The sequence below is a fragment of the Monomorium pharaonis genome, chromosome 1 (assembly GCF_013373865.1).
Source record: "Monomorium pharaonis isolate MP-MQ-018 chromosome 1, ASM1337386v2, whole genome shotgun sequence".
Lineage (NCBI taxonomy): Eukaryota > Metazoa > Arthropoda > Insecta > Hymenoptera > Formicidae > Monomorium > Monomorium pharaonis.
In genome coordinates, this window is record NC_050467.1 from 1,132,740 (window position 1) to 1,148,637 (window position 15,898).

Here is a 15,898-nt window from a genome sequence, read left to right on the forward strand (position 1 = left end):
GAATGTATTAGTACCGTACAGTCCTTGTTACTTTTTTATCACTAATAAAATTCTTATTGATTTGTTACTATTAATAATGTTTTCACATTTTTTAAAAAAATACAGAAATAACAGTTTTGCAGAAGTATGTAAAAATTTAATCAGATACAGATCTATAAAAATAATTTTGTTGATACATTAAAATAATTATAAAGAATGTTTGAGCGTAATGAATAATGTTACAAAAAGTTCTAACATTTTAGCAATTAGCTTGAACATCCTATATAATTATTTTGAGAGTATAACAGAAATATTCAAATCCGTATTCAGTTAAACTTATAGTAAAAAGAAATACTTTAGCAAAAAAATTATTCTTTTCGTGTATAAAAGTGTTAGTTTAAAGCAATATGAAATATTCTAGGAATATATAGGGATGGGAAATAATTAACACATACGATTTTTCTTTATTCGCTTGTCTAATATGCACTTTATTATCGGCCAAATATCGATTTGACAAAAATAAAGAAGAATGTGTCTGCGCGTGACAGTCATTGGCGCATTCATTTGTAACTAAGTTTTCCGGAAATTCACTTAATCACTCTCTAAAATCTCATAATTAATCATACAGGTGTATGTACATATTTATTTATGCATGTATGTCTGTATGTGTAATATTTTTGTATCTTGTATGTGCGTCGCGTGCTGCGCGCAGCCCGCGGGCGATCCGTAGACTCGGAATAGCGTGTGAATTAATGAGCTGCGAATTAATCGATCGTTAACATTAAAGACAATCGTTACGCATTGGCTACGTGGCTCTCGTCTCTAGAAGCACACAAATAGAAGAAACCTCGCGTCCTAAATTCTTATCTCGACACACTTTGTCCTTAGTCGCTATATCATAGTCACTATCACCGCCCACATACAGGCACGTTTCTGAAAGTATAAGATAGAAAGAGAAACGACACGCTTTTTCGCACGTGTCTCTCTCTTTCTTTTCTTCTTTTTTTAATCGCATTTTCGAAATTTTTGCACGTGTCGCTCGAAATACTTTTCGTCTGATATCAAATGCATTACTAAAATAGAATCAATCTTGATTTCTTTTTATAGATCTAAAATACCGCCTTTTATCTCTTTTCGCGCGCGCGCGCGAGAAATAAAACCACTTCGAATCGATTCGCCGTTTTTGTTCCTTTTCTACCTGGTATGTTATTAAAATTCATTCGCCTTTCCGTTCTACCGTAAAATTCGTGTTTGTACAAGGTGCTGCTGCCGCTGCTGTTACTGCTGCCGCTGCTGCTGTTGGTGTTGCTGGACGACTAGCCAGTGATGGGAATTCAATTAATCGCGATTTATCGCGAGGCTATGAAATTGAGGAAAATTGTCGGAATACTTACCGCCTACCGCTATCTATTGATTGGTAGAACCTGAACGAAAAGACTTAATCTCGAAGTTCGTTTACGGTGCAAGACGTGTGTGTGCAAACTTCGCTACGTGCCAGATAAATCAGACCTGCTCGGAACGGATGCACTCCCTGTTCTTGCAACCTTGGTCAGAAAGTTCGAGCGATAATTGAGTGGTATGAATAAAGTCGAGCGAAATTTCTTTGCTCTTATTTACCGGCGGAAATGTTCCGGCGAACGTGAACAAAATGCGCTTTTGCTCGTATTAACCGCAAATGAAAACAAATATTTAAAAAACGTATTCGTATGAAAAATTCAAGCATTTACTTTTAAAAGTAAAAAATTATAGGAAACATTGAAAAAAACTAAGCGAGCAAAAAAAAAGAAGCACGAATTGTGTATTGTAATTTTTAAATTAAAATTTTACAATTATTCAATGAAGTGGGAGCGTCATTGCGAAATTGAAATATATTAATAATACCACGTGTAGAATATAATTGCAATTTTCGTGTTCTAAAAAAAGAAAGCCTTGATTAATATTCTGCAATTTCTGATTTTATATACAACATATTGATCATGTGTCAAAAATTCTCGAAAACGTACGTATTATTTGGATTCCCATCACTGTTTAATTCCACGCGAAATCCGAGATAAGAGGGACGCGGAATATCGATATTTAGAGATTTATTAATATTAATTCTTTCGTGTCTCCTGAAATATGTAGAGAGGAGTGGAGGGGTTTTATCGATAAATTAATTTTGCGTCTTATAGAAAGAACGATCGAACATCGAAGATATCGATTTTTCATTTGATTTCTCTTTCTTTTTCTTTCCCTCTACCCCTCTTTTTCTCTTTCTCTCTTTCTCTCTCTCACTCTCTCTTTCTCTCTCTCTCTACGCGATCCAAATACATATTTACAAAAAACCTCGAAAAGCGAATGCTAATCTCGTAACGTTGGATGCAGCAGTGGGCCAAAAGCGGCACGTCAAAAAGTCAGATCAGCTGATGGACAGAATTTCCACTTTCATAGCAATTTCGAATGGATTGAATGTTGACTTGTTAATCATTAATTTGTATAGGTGAATTACGCGTTCAGGATTGAATTAGTAATTGTATAGCAATTTATTATAATTACACAGTAAAAATATATAATATTTAGAATATATAACGGGTGTGTGTATATGTAGCACTATACGAAATATATATATATATATATATATATATATATATATATATATATATGTATGTATGTATTTCGGATGATGCTACATCGTCGCGGTTAATGGTAATTAATAAAATATTATACCTGCGCTATAATATTAACTACAAGCGTCTAGAAAGATTGCGACAAGACTCGTTGCGCATTCTTTGCGCGGAGAAGGTACCGTATAATTCACCACCATCATCCATGCTTAGCCCCTCGAGAACACCGAGCTCCTTATCGGTTACATGCTCTTACCGAGCGGGGAAAGGTGGCCACTTCGCACAGCTGCTGTTTCAGGACCTTTTTATTTTTATCTGACGACTATAGTTACTGCGAAGGGTAGTTACTCGGCGACACGTAGCCACAGTATCGGCCATATGCAAATTCGCAACCTATACGCTTCTAAATATGCGTACTGTGAGCATACAATTTAAGCATATATTTTTTTTACTAAAAATTTTTACTGGTTGATAGAAAATAACTGTACAGTTTACTCTGCAACGTTTTTATTGAGACAAAGAGACGGAAAGCTGAAAAACCGAAAAACAAAGTTGATTTGTGTAACCGCGGTCCCGGTGTTCTTAGGGCTCTAGAGGTTTTCGATAAGGCCTGATTACGTCCGCCCAACAACACTGTCTAGACATTCACAGTAACCACTCACGGAAGCTTACTGATGCATCGTGAACGATTAAGATCTCTTGGTTTTTTTTTTCTTTAATATTTAGAAAGCCTGGCTGACTCTCGCCGTCGTCTCGTTGCGACCCTCATGAAAAAATACTATATATTATACACACGTATTTAATATTTTTACGTACTACATTGATTGAATCGTGTGTTCTATACAATGGATTAATTCGATCGTCAAAAATATCTTTAAAAGCGACATGGCGCGAAACACCGCGCAGTTTCAACGCGCTATATGTACACAACGGAGCATCCTATGTATATTTACACAGAAAACAAATCGTTCATCATTTTACGCGTATAAGTACCTCTCAATCCTTCTTTTCTCGATAATCGCATCACTCGCGCGCGCATTTATTGTGTCTTCAGTTTGTACTTCACACTCCAGTTCGATTTTCGAAAGACTCTCTACACTCTAATATTATATTATTATATTATAGTACATGTTATAGCAATTTTCGAAAATTTTCTCTATATTGTACAGGTTTCATTCGAGAAAATGCGATAAGATGTCGCCGGACCATTCAATTTCGATGAAGTCTCATTAAGGTTTTTCAGAAAAAACTGGACTCTTTTCTGGAAGTCGATCGCAAAACTGTCAATTGATTTGTCAGTTTTTTTATTTGTCGCATTTTTAAGTTTCTCGTTCCAGGCAAATAAAACGTCATTTGCCGCGACAAAAAATTTTATGGTTTCGTCAACCTTTATTTAAACAAAGTTTTTACTTTCTTTATTTTTCAGAAAAATCGATCGACTGCCTGAAAGGTCATATCTATAACACTAAAAATTTTTCTCACATAAAATGTTCTAAAAGTATCTATAAAAGTGTCTTTACATATTATAGTTTCGGGGATGATCCCGAAAATATGCCTCCATCGAATCCAAAATCCCGACAATAGAGAGGGTGGGAAACTACGACTGAAGCGTTGGCTTTGCAACACGGTTCTATTATTATTATTAGGGAACTTGTACTCTGCTAACTCGTTTGTATATTCTCATACGAATAATCTCAAAAGTAACTTGTAAACGCTCCGAGGGCGACTCGAGTAAATTGCAGATGAGATAAAGGCCGAATCAAATTTTATGTCTTAAGATTTTTGCACCTTTTTCAGCTATTGTGTTATTAATTTATATTATTATTTCAGTTTCTTTGCAAACTTTTTCGTTATCTTTTGTTGCTTATCTTTCTCACAGCAACGCAAGCATACATGTTAATCACGATTTAACTGTGTAAATAGTTTTTAGTTTATTTATCAGCGTTAAAAGGCAAACGTAGCTTCTTTAGTCACTGAAGATGTAAGTGGTATTTGCTTCTTTTATTGCCAAAAACAACGCGCTGCACATGTGAATACGAAAACGGGGGTTATAATAAATTTGTATTTTGAAAATAGTTAAATTCTACGCGGTTAAAATTAAAAAAGTAGAAAGATGCAAAGAACGATATTTATCGTATTCAATTATCCATTTTTTATGAAAAATCGTTTTTTGATTGATGTACAGCACCTTGGTATATAGATATCGAGTTAATTGATGTGTCAATATGATATGCGAAATAAGTGAAATAAAGCAAGAAGCGAGAGATATTTTTGTTTAACAAAGATAGCACATGACATGTGACTCTGAACTCAGTTATATAATATTTATAATAAATATATGAATATGTTAAATAATATAATGTTGCACATTTTTGGATGTAACAATATATTACTTTGTGTTCTCTGTCTTTGTTTTTTTTTACAAATAATAATTTCTTATTTATTTAAACAAAGTTTATCTTCTTTGTTTATTAAAAAAATGAGTTAATAATAAGTCGTATATAATGAACTTTTTTTATAAGTACATTCACGATCATTTAGGCCCGAGTCTTGCGAGTCAAATTTAAGTTTTAATACGATATCATTCTAATTCTCTTCAGTAAAGGAAATAAATTTATCCATTCACTATCGTTTCGACAGGAGGTTTATCATCATTTGATGCACATCGTAAATTTGCATTTTAATATCTTAACAAGTTGTTAAGCAATATTTAAAGAAAAATTTTTTCAATTAATTTGGTGTTAATGTTTTTACTTTTATCGTTGTAAACGGCTTTCTATATCCCTCGGGCGCTTTCTCAAACTCAGCGAACAGCCTGTTACATTTAAATAATTGATTTTCTTGCGAGCTTTGATGGGATTAATTCTTTATTGCTCGTTACATTTGCGATATTTCAGGTCAAAGCATCTGACTGTATCGCAAAATATGCAAATGTCTATTCTATAAACGCGATTAGCGTTATATCGATTAGCGAAGTAAAAACACGACGTATCGTGTTCGTCATCGATCCACTACGACAAATCGAAATTTTCTAAAAGCTGTATCTCTAAAGAATAACTTGAATATCATCTTCGTCTTCAATTCGTCCTTTAGCGAAGTTACATTATCCTTATTTATCGTATGTTTCATCGATCGTTAAAAAAATTTTACTCTCCGAACATGAAAATAGTGTACTTCCCTTTTTTTGTTATTTAAATATCGAAATGTTATTGTTACTCGAGTCATTAACTTACAATTTAAAACTTAAGCTGTATAAACTTGATTCTACCGTTTTTAACGCGATTTACATTAACGAGTCGTGTGCACGCAAAGGTTAGACACACGTTCTTAAAATCATATTTACAATATGTACAACAAATAACTTTTTATCTTGATCACTTCCGCGTTTAATGCCACTTAGTGTGATTATTGCATCGATCCGTTTCTTTCTCTCTCTCTCTCTCTCTCTCCCTTCCCTCCTCTTCCTCTCGCTTTCTCCTGCTAGCAAAATGTAAGCGTAATTACAATTCGGAAATTCTCAGAAATCGAACGGCAGTCGGATCGCATTTAATGGGAGGAATTTTTGAACAAGGCACAAGTATTTTTTTGCCTGTTATAAAGATTAAAAATTGCAGGCTATGAATCAATTTATATCATTTTTAGGTCGCGCACGCATTAAACGACAACATGCCTTTTTCTTATTTTTTTAATGATCTCAAGTCGATCGACGAAATATTTAATTTCGTGTCATGTATTATGATAACAAGATATTTTCATATAAGAAATGCAATGAAACAAATAGATAAAATAATGCTATTGTTAGTTAATGAAGAAATTAAAATACTTAGATTCTCATCAAATAAATCTAATATTTAGATATTTTAGATAATAAATAAGTTTTTTGTCCTGAAAAATTATTGTTTTACATCGCGAATCGAGTAATGCTTGTGCCTTGTGGATTTAATGAGCAATGCTCTCGCGATAAAGATATGGAGAAATAATTTCATCTTTTGCGTGTAACGTATCGCCTACGTTTCTAACGTACAGCTGTAAGCTTTCAAGTTTGTCTTCCTCCGCACAAAAGAGAGCCGTTCATTTTAAACGGTTGTTACATCGAAAATTTCGCAGAGTTGGTAGCTGACCACGATTAAGTAATTCCGGTTAACTTAATCGTCAGCTTAAGCTGTTCTCATTCATTCAGAACAGCTTTGACGCCGGGTGCATAAGTTACCGTTGGATGCGTATAAAAGCCAGCGTAGTAATAGTAGGGATCGTTGTCCTCGTAACCCTTTTGATGTCTGTGCGACTGTTGCAGTGTCTTATTATAATCTTCAAGTGGTAGCACCATTACTTTGTGGGAAATCGTTTGTACGTCGTTTGAATCGCTGTGCTTCGATTCAAACAGGCCACCCTGTGAATAAATGATCATTTGCTTTTATTCAATTAATTTGTTGGTATAAAAGAGTAATAAAATAATTATTTTTTGCGACTCAATGTATTGTGCTTAATTGTGCATCGAATTAAATTTTAGAAAGACGTACTTGAGTTACTCATTCACTTTGACCATATCGCATTATGATAGTAGAAAATTATACAATTTTATTGTATTCGTTAAAAAGGAAATTTATAAAAAATAAAAATTAATTTATATGATTTTTCGTTTTCAACGTCATTATCTAATGTGACAGTAGAGATTGATCAGTAACTTTAGAAGAATATGTCTGAAAACTCGAGTGCAACTTTTAAGCATTTCTTTTTCATATCTTATGTAAAAGAAAAATTACCGGGGGATTTAGGCTGCAGGGTGGTTGTAGCTCCTCAGGACGATAGAACCATTGGGATCTCACTCTCATCTCTAATTTCTGATTTAGCCACAGCGACACAATTTTGCCGATGTAAGGTTTCTCGTGAGGCTTTCGATAGGAATAAAATAATACGCTGTCGCCTATATTTATCGTTTCTCTGCCGCGTTTTATAGCTGTGAAATATTGGTTTCCGCCAGACACGCGGCTACTGCTCGCCCATTTCCAATGGCGTTTGTTAGGCAACATGCGGGCTATTGGACTGGGAGTCTCAACGGGATTCGGCGGGTTGGCCGGAGTTGTCGGGTTGGAGGCGCGATTCTTCGAGGCCCGATTCGTGGAGCTGCAACTCGTAGAAGTCTGTACCGTCGAGGCGTGCCTCGTCAAGGCGCGATTTGTCGTTGTGCGATTCATCGAGACGCGATTCGCCAAGGCGCGACTCGTTGAACCGCGAACTGTCGAACCTTGGTTCGTCGAAGTGCGATTGATCGTGGCACGATTTGTCGAGGCACGATTCGTCGATGCCTTCTTCAGCTTCTTCTTGACTGGTTCTGGCGGTTCCTCAGGCTCCTCGTCGTTCTCCTGGACATCTTCTTCGGATTCCATCTGTGTCTCATCGCCAACTTGATCGGTTTCTAATGGTTCTTCAGATTCTATCTGAGTTTGTTGAGTAGATTCTTTTTCCTCAGGCTCTATCTCAGTCTGCTGAATGGGCACCGATGGTTCTGACGTCGTCACCTGAACATCGTCATCTTTGTCGACTAATTTTGAGTCCGGTTCTTCAAGCTCCACTTGAGCCTCGTTGTCTTTCTCAGCAGTTACTAATGATTCTTCAGTTTCATCCTCTTCTTCGGACAATCTTGTTTCTTCGACAGCGGAAAAATTTGTATTCGACAAATCTGTAATGGCTTCTTCCTCATTCTTTTGCTCCCAGCTATTCTCTCGACTGTTAAAAAACATTTTAACATTTTTGTTAAAGATATTAGGAAAGCTCAGTAAAAAGTAGAATTAATCCATAATTAGTAATGTTAATACGATTTCGTATTCAAAATGAATCTTATAAATTATTTTGAATTATATTTTTCGATTATGTTTCTCGTACATTTGCAAAACGCTTTGTAACAAATTAAACTTTTTTTATCTTTGACAGTTTGCGATGTAATGTATAGGTCAGATATAAGTATACAACAGATTATGATGATATATGTACATACCTTCCGTCTTTTGTGTCACTATTGCTTCCGTGATGCCTGTGTTTGTGCTTTCGATGTTTTCTGTGCTTGTGTTTTCGATGCTCCTTACAGGATCTATGCTTTCTGTGCTTCTTTTTCCCTTCTTGAGTCTCGAGTAGCTTTTTCTTTTTTATTTTCTTCATGTGTTTCTTTTTACGGTACTCTGTACCGCTCGTGCTACTCGTGTCGACATTTGTTTCGGTTTCCGCCTCGGCACATTCATTAGCGCTTGCCAGTTCGACGTTAGAAACGTAGGGACACGTGGCGAAGCTGTTGTTGCTAGCTGCCACACTTCGAGATGTCGATGGAACACCTTGACCATTTGATGGAACGACCAGATTGCCCGTGGAACGCTTGTCTTCCGAAGTCGACGTTTGCCGTCGTCGTTTGCCCAGTGAGAGTAGAGGATTTGGATCATACACTGTAGATAAAAATGAAAATGAGAGATAAATTCAATTTTACTATGTAACAAGTCTTGATTTGTAGCGAACGTAAAAATCTTCAAAACACGTACCTACGACAGGATAGTTAGGCTGTAAAAGTCTGATATCATCCAAGACGATTAAACCACTGTCCCCATCATCAAATTCCACAGTGACGAATTTCTCATCGTTCTGCAGATCAGGTACCAAAGGTTTCACGGAAGTTCCTGGATATAAGCACCTGTACTGCTGGCTCCAATACGCACATAGTCTCGTTCCGGGTGGTAATTCTTTCGTTGAAGTCGGACACACTTCCACAATCTACGAGATAAAATATTTTTACTCTCGAATTACTTTATTTTATATTTTCTTCCTCTCTCTTTTACTTAAGATTTTGTTAACTTTTTATTGCGTTATGTGCTAACTCATGATTCTTTTTATGAGTTTTGTGTGACAAAATTGACTATGTTACATAACGATATTTTGCATAACTGGTTAGGACATTAGTAAACATCACGAGACTTAAACTAGTCTTTGTTAAATTTAGATTCTAATCTGCATGTGGTTTAGATTTTAGATCATAATTTGATAGATTTATTATAAGGCAACAAATTAAAATAAGTCGAAAGAATCGTTGTTGAAAGAATCAAGCCTAGATTTATTACCGCGTCTTGCAGAATCTCTTCTCTGGAGTGAATATGCGGTCTATTTCCGCGCTCGCCATCCAATGTAATAGCATAAACATCAGGCGCTTGCACAGCGCTCAGCCTGCCCGCGTAGAAGAGACCGCCCATCGCCATGAGAACCCGCAGCTGATCGATGGCCAAATGAGCGGACGTCAACTTGCAACGGTTGACAATGCTCTCGGAGGTTTTCGCAGCGGCTGCCTTGGCACACTGTTTACATTCCAGGGACTTGCGTCGTTTAGACTCCTTTCTGTCACGATTCGGTGATTGCGACGAACTGGATTTTCGCTTTTTCTTCTTCGACTTGTCATGCCGTGATCTTTCCGGTTCCTTTTCTAACATTTCCACAGATTCTGTCGGCATTTCCTGATACACAAATGAAATTTTATGATGAAGAAATATTATGTGTTTTTCTTGCTTTTTAAAATTGTGTGGAAATTTATGAAAAATTTTTATTACCTTCACAGGCGTTTGAACTGTAAGTTCTTCAGGTGGAACAATGTTTTCGGGTTGTACCATATCGTTCTCGTCATCCTCCCAATTTTTCACCTTTACCTCCGCTTTGAGTTTCGGTTTTATTTTACTGCAATGCTTCTCAAGCTTTACCTCTTGACTTAACTTTGCTTTCTCAGCGATAATTGAGCTGATCACATTTTTGTTATGTAGCGGAGTTTGCTTTGCCGGCTTTGTCTTCATTTTTGCAACTTTTTGTATCTTGGTTTGTAGCTTTGGAGAAGAAACTCCTGATTTAAATGGTAACGGGGTATAACCGGCTTTACTGTTTATGCATTGCTGAAAACGGAAACAGCACTTTATTAAGATCATTACTATATGGCAGATGTTTAGAGGTTTTAAAAAGATAAATCTTAGCAAGTTACCTTCGTTTGTAAGTGCCTGTTCTTAGAGGATAGTACGTAACCCACTAGAGAACTTTTGCTTTTAGGTTTTTTTGCGACGATTGTCTCTGTCAAGTGTCTAGCACTACCCGAGGTGCAGGTGAGCTTTCGCGGTCGCCCCACTTTTCTCTTCTTAGAAGCGGAAGTCGAGTTTACGACAGTCGGTGCTGGTGACGACGTGTCATAGCCCAGCTGAAAGATGGAAAATAAAAATAAATAAAAAAGAATCACATTTGTAAAACTGTTATTCTTGTCATATTTCTTACGCTACGTGATTAATAAGATTTGAATAGTAACTAAGTAGATAAACAAGAAAATTAATATATGATAATAAATATAATTATCTTAAAAGATATCACACCCATAGAAAAGATTTCTGGACATAATGGTATCATTCTTCAATCTATCATAAAATAGGATCGGTATAGCGCCAATCATATTTATTATCAAAGAAGGAATATTGCATTCTTAAACAGAAAGTTCTTAAATCTAGAATAAAATGACTTTTGATGCTATCTTATTAATTTTCTTAGAATGATTTAGTAAATTAGTGACAATCTCATAACATTCTAGATCTAAGAATAGACCAATGTGAAGATAGAAATTTTTTATTTAATCTTAATCTTGTTTTATTTTTATACTACACGAGGTTGTAATAAGATTAAATAGAATATTTTTTGTCTTGGTATCAGAAATCCTTTCTGAAAGGTCAATATCTACGTACCGTTCCTGTACTCTTTTCGTCATCCTCCGGTATTGCGTTACTGGAACCAGGTAACGCTGGGATCGGCGATGTTACAGGCGGTACTGATGTCGGAATACTGGGTATGTTATCCAGAAGTTTTATGTGACTTTTGGGCTCGCCGAGTTTCACGAGGTTCACGTTGCACTTCGGCATGGTCAGAACAGCTGAGGCTAACGGCGAAGGTGTGCCACGCTCTGGTGATTTCGAGGGCGATTCTCGCGACGGAGAGGTCATAAGATCAAGCGCGGGTGGCGATGATAACGTCCCGTGATCGGAACTGCAGAAATCAAGTAGTCAATAATCGAATTAGTCAAATTGAAATATAATCAGTATGTAAAATTTATTAGTTTAATTGATTTTTAAAACTTGATAACAAGGTAATTGATATTTTATATTTATCGTATTTATCGCGTATTTATATACTTACATATTTTAATTTTGATTCACACTCACCTGGTGGAAGAATGACTCTTTTTTCGCGGTCTGCCAGAGTATTTCTTTTCGTCCTTCTTGGGAATCAACTTGGAAAGCTCCTTCTGTTTCTCTCTATATTGTCTCTGAATATCGGCCATTCTGACTCTCATATCAAGTTCTGTGGCGTTCATGCTCGGCCAGTCATCCTCGTTATCACGGTTTCCCTTCTTGGCTATGAACTTCTTCGCCTCTAACTTTGTTCGTGCGTTTTTGTAGTCGTGGCTCTCTCTTACGTCTCTCTCTTCGACGGACATTTTACGCTTGTTATTTCTAATTTCGCAACTCGTTGACTCTTCAGATAAGACTTTTGACTCGAACATCTCGCCCTCTGAATCCGACAGCTTGTCTTCTTTCACGTTCTTATAAAACGCATCATTACTTAGTAAGTTATTCGATGTTTTGTCCGAGGAAACTTGGAGGTTTTTAACAGTTTTCGTATTGGAATAACACTCGTCTCTATTGAGAGATTGTTCTTCCAAGCCAATAGTTCTTTCATCGGAGATCCTATTGATTTCCTCTTCAGAGAAATTATTGATATTCTTGATGGCTTCTTTTGATTTCAGAGCATCTTCTTGTTTTCTTTTGTTAACTTCCATTGTCTGTTCTTTGACGTCTTTTTCGTAATTTTGCGACACATTCTTAGCTTCCTCTTCGCAATCTTGAAACTTGAATCGTTTGGAAAGATGATCATCAGTCTCGATATACTTTCTTTTGTTTTCATCTTTCTCGAGAGAATTGCTTCTGCCCAGATTTAACAGTAGTCTACCAGCTTGTGAGATTTCCTCCGAGCTTTCGAGGTTTAGTTTTCGGGGAACTTTGTCGCCCACCTGCATAATCTGTTCGGCTAGTGCACAGAGTAAGCCGAGAGGACTGCCGACGTTGTTATTATTACTTTCACTTTGCGGGCTTATCAGTTTGCTTTTAACAGGTGACTTCTCGGCATCCGCGTCCAGTTGCAGATGTTCCGGCTGGCCGACTCGTTGCTCCAGCTGTTCGATGCTGTTTGACAACAATTCGAGACCGCTCACATCGATGGCTGGCTTTTGTCTCTGTACCTTGGACTTTGTCTCCGTAGATGTATCTTCTTCGTGATCGTTGGATTTGCGAATTACATTAGGCTTTTCAAATGGTTGCACCTCGCAGCGCCAGACAGTCTTGGGTTTAACGTAAGCGGTAATATCGTGGGAGACATTCTTCTCATTTTTCGCTAGCAATTTCTTATCTTCGAACGCCTTAATATTGTTGTTATTACTCCTGCTGTCGTTATTGTTTTCGTTAAGCAGACATTCGCTACTGGCCATATCTCTGTGATGAGGCGAATGTCGTCCCGATTGATCTTTAAGATGTTGCTCCGACATCGGGGTTTGCGAGGAAGAGATCTCGGTGTCGACTGTGCCACTCTCTAGAGAGTTTTGGCACGATCTTAGAAGATGCAACTTCTTCGGTATTGTTTCAGAGTACCTTCGTAGCTTGACATTCTCCACGTTCGACCTTTCCACAGATTCCTCGATTTTTTGAGCGCTGGGTAGCGCGGCTTCTTGTAGAGCCGCCGCGTTTTTCTTCAGCTTCTCTACTACATTCTCGATACCCGGATGATGGGATTTCTCCGTGGAGTGTCGTTTTGTCGCTTCCTGCAACGATTTCTCGCAGCTAGATCTGTATCTTTCGCTGGTAGACGTTGGCTCGCACTGAGACGATTCGTAGCACATCTCATAGCAACTGTCGTCAGCTTCTTGCTTGATAGCTACTTGTTGCATTTCCTGATCGTCGCAGTCGATATTAGGCATGTCGAAAGATTTAACCGTGATTTGAGGTCTGGTTTCGCTGTTTGAGGTATTCCGGTCCTTGTCGCAACTCTCGCAATTGATTCTTGACGACTCCGTTGAATCGGCTACGTTTGACTTCGTTTCGATGACTGGCGGTGCCGATGTTTTAGAAAATGTTTGATGGTGAACTTCAATGTTCTCCGAAACGTCATTGATCTTCGGCTCGATCTGAAAAGTAAGACAATTTTAAATGTTACACCAGAAGATATCCAGAACGAATACAAGAAAATCGTGATATATAAAAGTTTTAAATACTTAAAGGTTTATTACCTTCTTTTCATGACTGTTAGACTTTTGTACAACATTCTCCTCATCCATAGAGTAATCTCGATGATCACGCTGCTCCGCGCTGATGTCTCGTCTCCTTGCGAAGAACTCCAGGTTCTCGTGGAAGCTATCACAGTTCTCTTCGGTGATCTCGATGATCCTAGCACCAAGCCTGCTGCCCCTGCTGCTGATAGGCGTCATCTTGTCATCCGTACAAACCTCCTCGTCGACACGAGAGTCCTGCTCAATCGTTTTCATGAGACTTTTTCCATCTTTTGCCGAATACTTGGCGCAGTCGGCCATATTGATGATCGTATTCTCCGCCTTGTCTACCTTGGTTACGATGCCACATACGGTCGGATTTACCGTGGTCGTAGTTGTCGTGATTCTAACGACGTTGCAGATCCTCTCCGTCGGCGATGGGACGATCTCGAAATTGGCGGCGGTTAAATTCGACCCTGTGGATTGGGACACGACCTGGCACGGGCTCAGATTTTGCTCCTGCTTCACAAGAGTCTCCTGCTTCTCCTCGGTATCTTCGGGCGCGTCGGTTTGATTCGAAGCATCCTGAACCCCGAATGACGATGTTTCGATTGTGTGAATCGCCGCCGGTATTTCCGGGGGTGGTGTCAGACACGAGACCGGTGACGTAGCCTTCGCGAAAATTTTCTCCTTATATTTTTAGAATGTTTGGAGTCTCACAAAAGAAAGGAAAGAATCTTTCTCTCTTTATTTTATCATTATTAAAGTTATCTCCAATTTCTCGCACGAAGTCATAAAAGTATTAAAAAAAAAAAAACCTCAAAACTCTTATTTTACATGCGCTCTTACGCGACACCGCTCTCTAATTGTTTAAATTCAAGGTTTAGTTATTGTTCAGCGCAGATAACGTTAGATTTGTTTCACACGAGGAAAACTAAAAGAGAAAGACCTTCGAACGGGAGCGGGGGAGGGGAGCGGGTGCGGTGGAGCGCGGCGGTAATTACGTCAAACTCCGGGCGCGGTCCAGCCATTCGCATAATGTGGAAACGTTGTGGCACATTGTATTAATCATGGGCAAACCCGATTTGCATCGCTATCTGCATAGATATTGCGACGGTCGGCCGGCCGGCCGGCCGGTCGGTCGGTCGGTCGGTCGGTCGGTCGCGCAATAATTCGCGTTGTGCGCTGCATACCGCGCTTCGACGTAGGCGCGCACGGTGTTTAAACCTGGTGAAAGGTGATGTTACCTACCTGTGACCTGCAGTGCGTGGTGGTAGGCTCGGCCTGGCTGATTTGCACCAGTGCCGGCGCCTGGGGATAATAATGCAGCGTGGTAACCAAAGCTGCGTCCGGTACCAGAGCGCCAGTCACGGATGTCATGGTTTGCAAGGCGGTCTTCGACGATTCGGTGGACGCTGCGAAAGATGGCAAGGATACGCGGTTACGTAACGTATGAAATGCAACTAAAGTGCAACGATAATTTCGCTACACCCGCGGTAATCAATTGTAACTTGGTTCGGTTATTTTTTCCAAAAGTGTGAGAGAATTTTGTATTGATTTGTTTTATATTCGGATGTATACAGAAAGAAAAATTAGTCTCAAATTTACAATTATTATCTCATATATAAGCAAGAATATAAAATCTTTAAAGAATTTATTAATCTTGAACGAACATAATTTGCTTACATGAAGAATTTTTGTATAGTTTTATCAAGAAAAATATAACTCAATATTATTCAATAATAATTTTCATTGAAATGAGAGAAAATCTCTCTACAATAACAATATTTTCAAACAAAAAATCTTTTAATACTCTTAGTATTAAAACAATCATATGTCATGCTCTTTAGATGATTGTTATAATATTGAAATAAAAAATATATTTTGTTGAAATTTAAAATTATCCAATTCTTTAAGGATTTGATATTCTTGCTTATATTTATGAGCCAATAATTGTTGAATTGAGACCAATGTTTTTATTTTTTTCGTTTTGTTCCCAGTCTTC

The 15,898-nt window shown here is 37.8% G+C and overlaps 1 protein-coding gene across 6 annotated transcripts in view; it reads right to left on the minus strand.

The window, feature by feature from the left end:
* Window positions 1-436: 436 nt before the first annotated feature.
* LOC105840034 overlaps window positions 437-15,898 on the minus strand; it is a 53,010-nt gene continuing 37,548 nt past the window's right edge. For 5 of the 6 annotated variants that reach the window (XM_036294474.1, XM_036294470.1, XM_012686754.3 and 2 more), the window contains 11 exons: window positions 15,145-15,308; window positions 13,915-14,565; window positions 11,798-13,812; window positions 11,324-11,621; window positions 10,582-10,791; window positions 10,163-10,495; window positions 9,683-10,069; window positions 9,110-9,338; window positions 8,578-9,016; window positions 7,346-8,309; window positions 437-6,972 (listed from right to left, as the gene is read on the minus strand). In XM_036294474.1, coding sequence (XP_036150367.1) covers window positions 6,751-6,972; window positions 7,346-8,309; window positions 8,578-9,016; window positions 9,110-9,338; window positions 9,683-10,069; window positions 10,163-10,495; window positions 10,582-10,791; window positions 11,324-11,621; window positions 11,798-13,812; window positions 13,915-14,565; window positions 15,145-15,308 — 5,912 coding nt within the window. In that variant the 3' untranslated portion in view covers window positions 437-6,750. The remainder of the gene's footprint in view (window positions 6,973-7,345; window positions 8,310-8,577; window positions 9,017-9,109; window positions 9,339-9,682; window positions 10,070-10,162; window positions 10,496-10,581; window positions 10,792-11,323; window positions 11,622-11,797; window positions 13,813-13,914; window positions 14,566-15,144; window positions 15,309-15,898) is intronic. The other variant, XM_028192088.2, reaches the window with a different exon arrangement.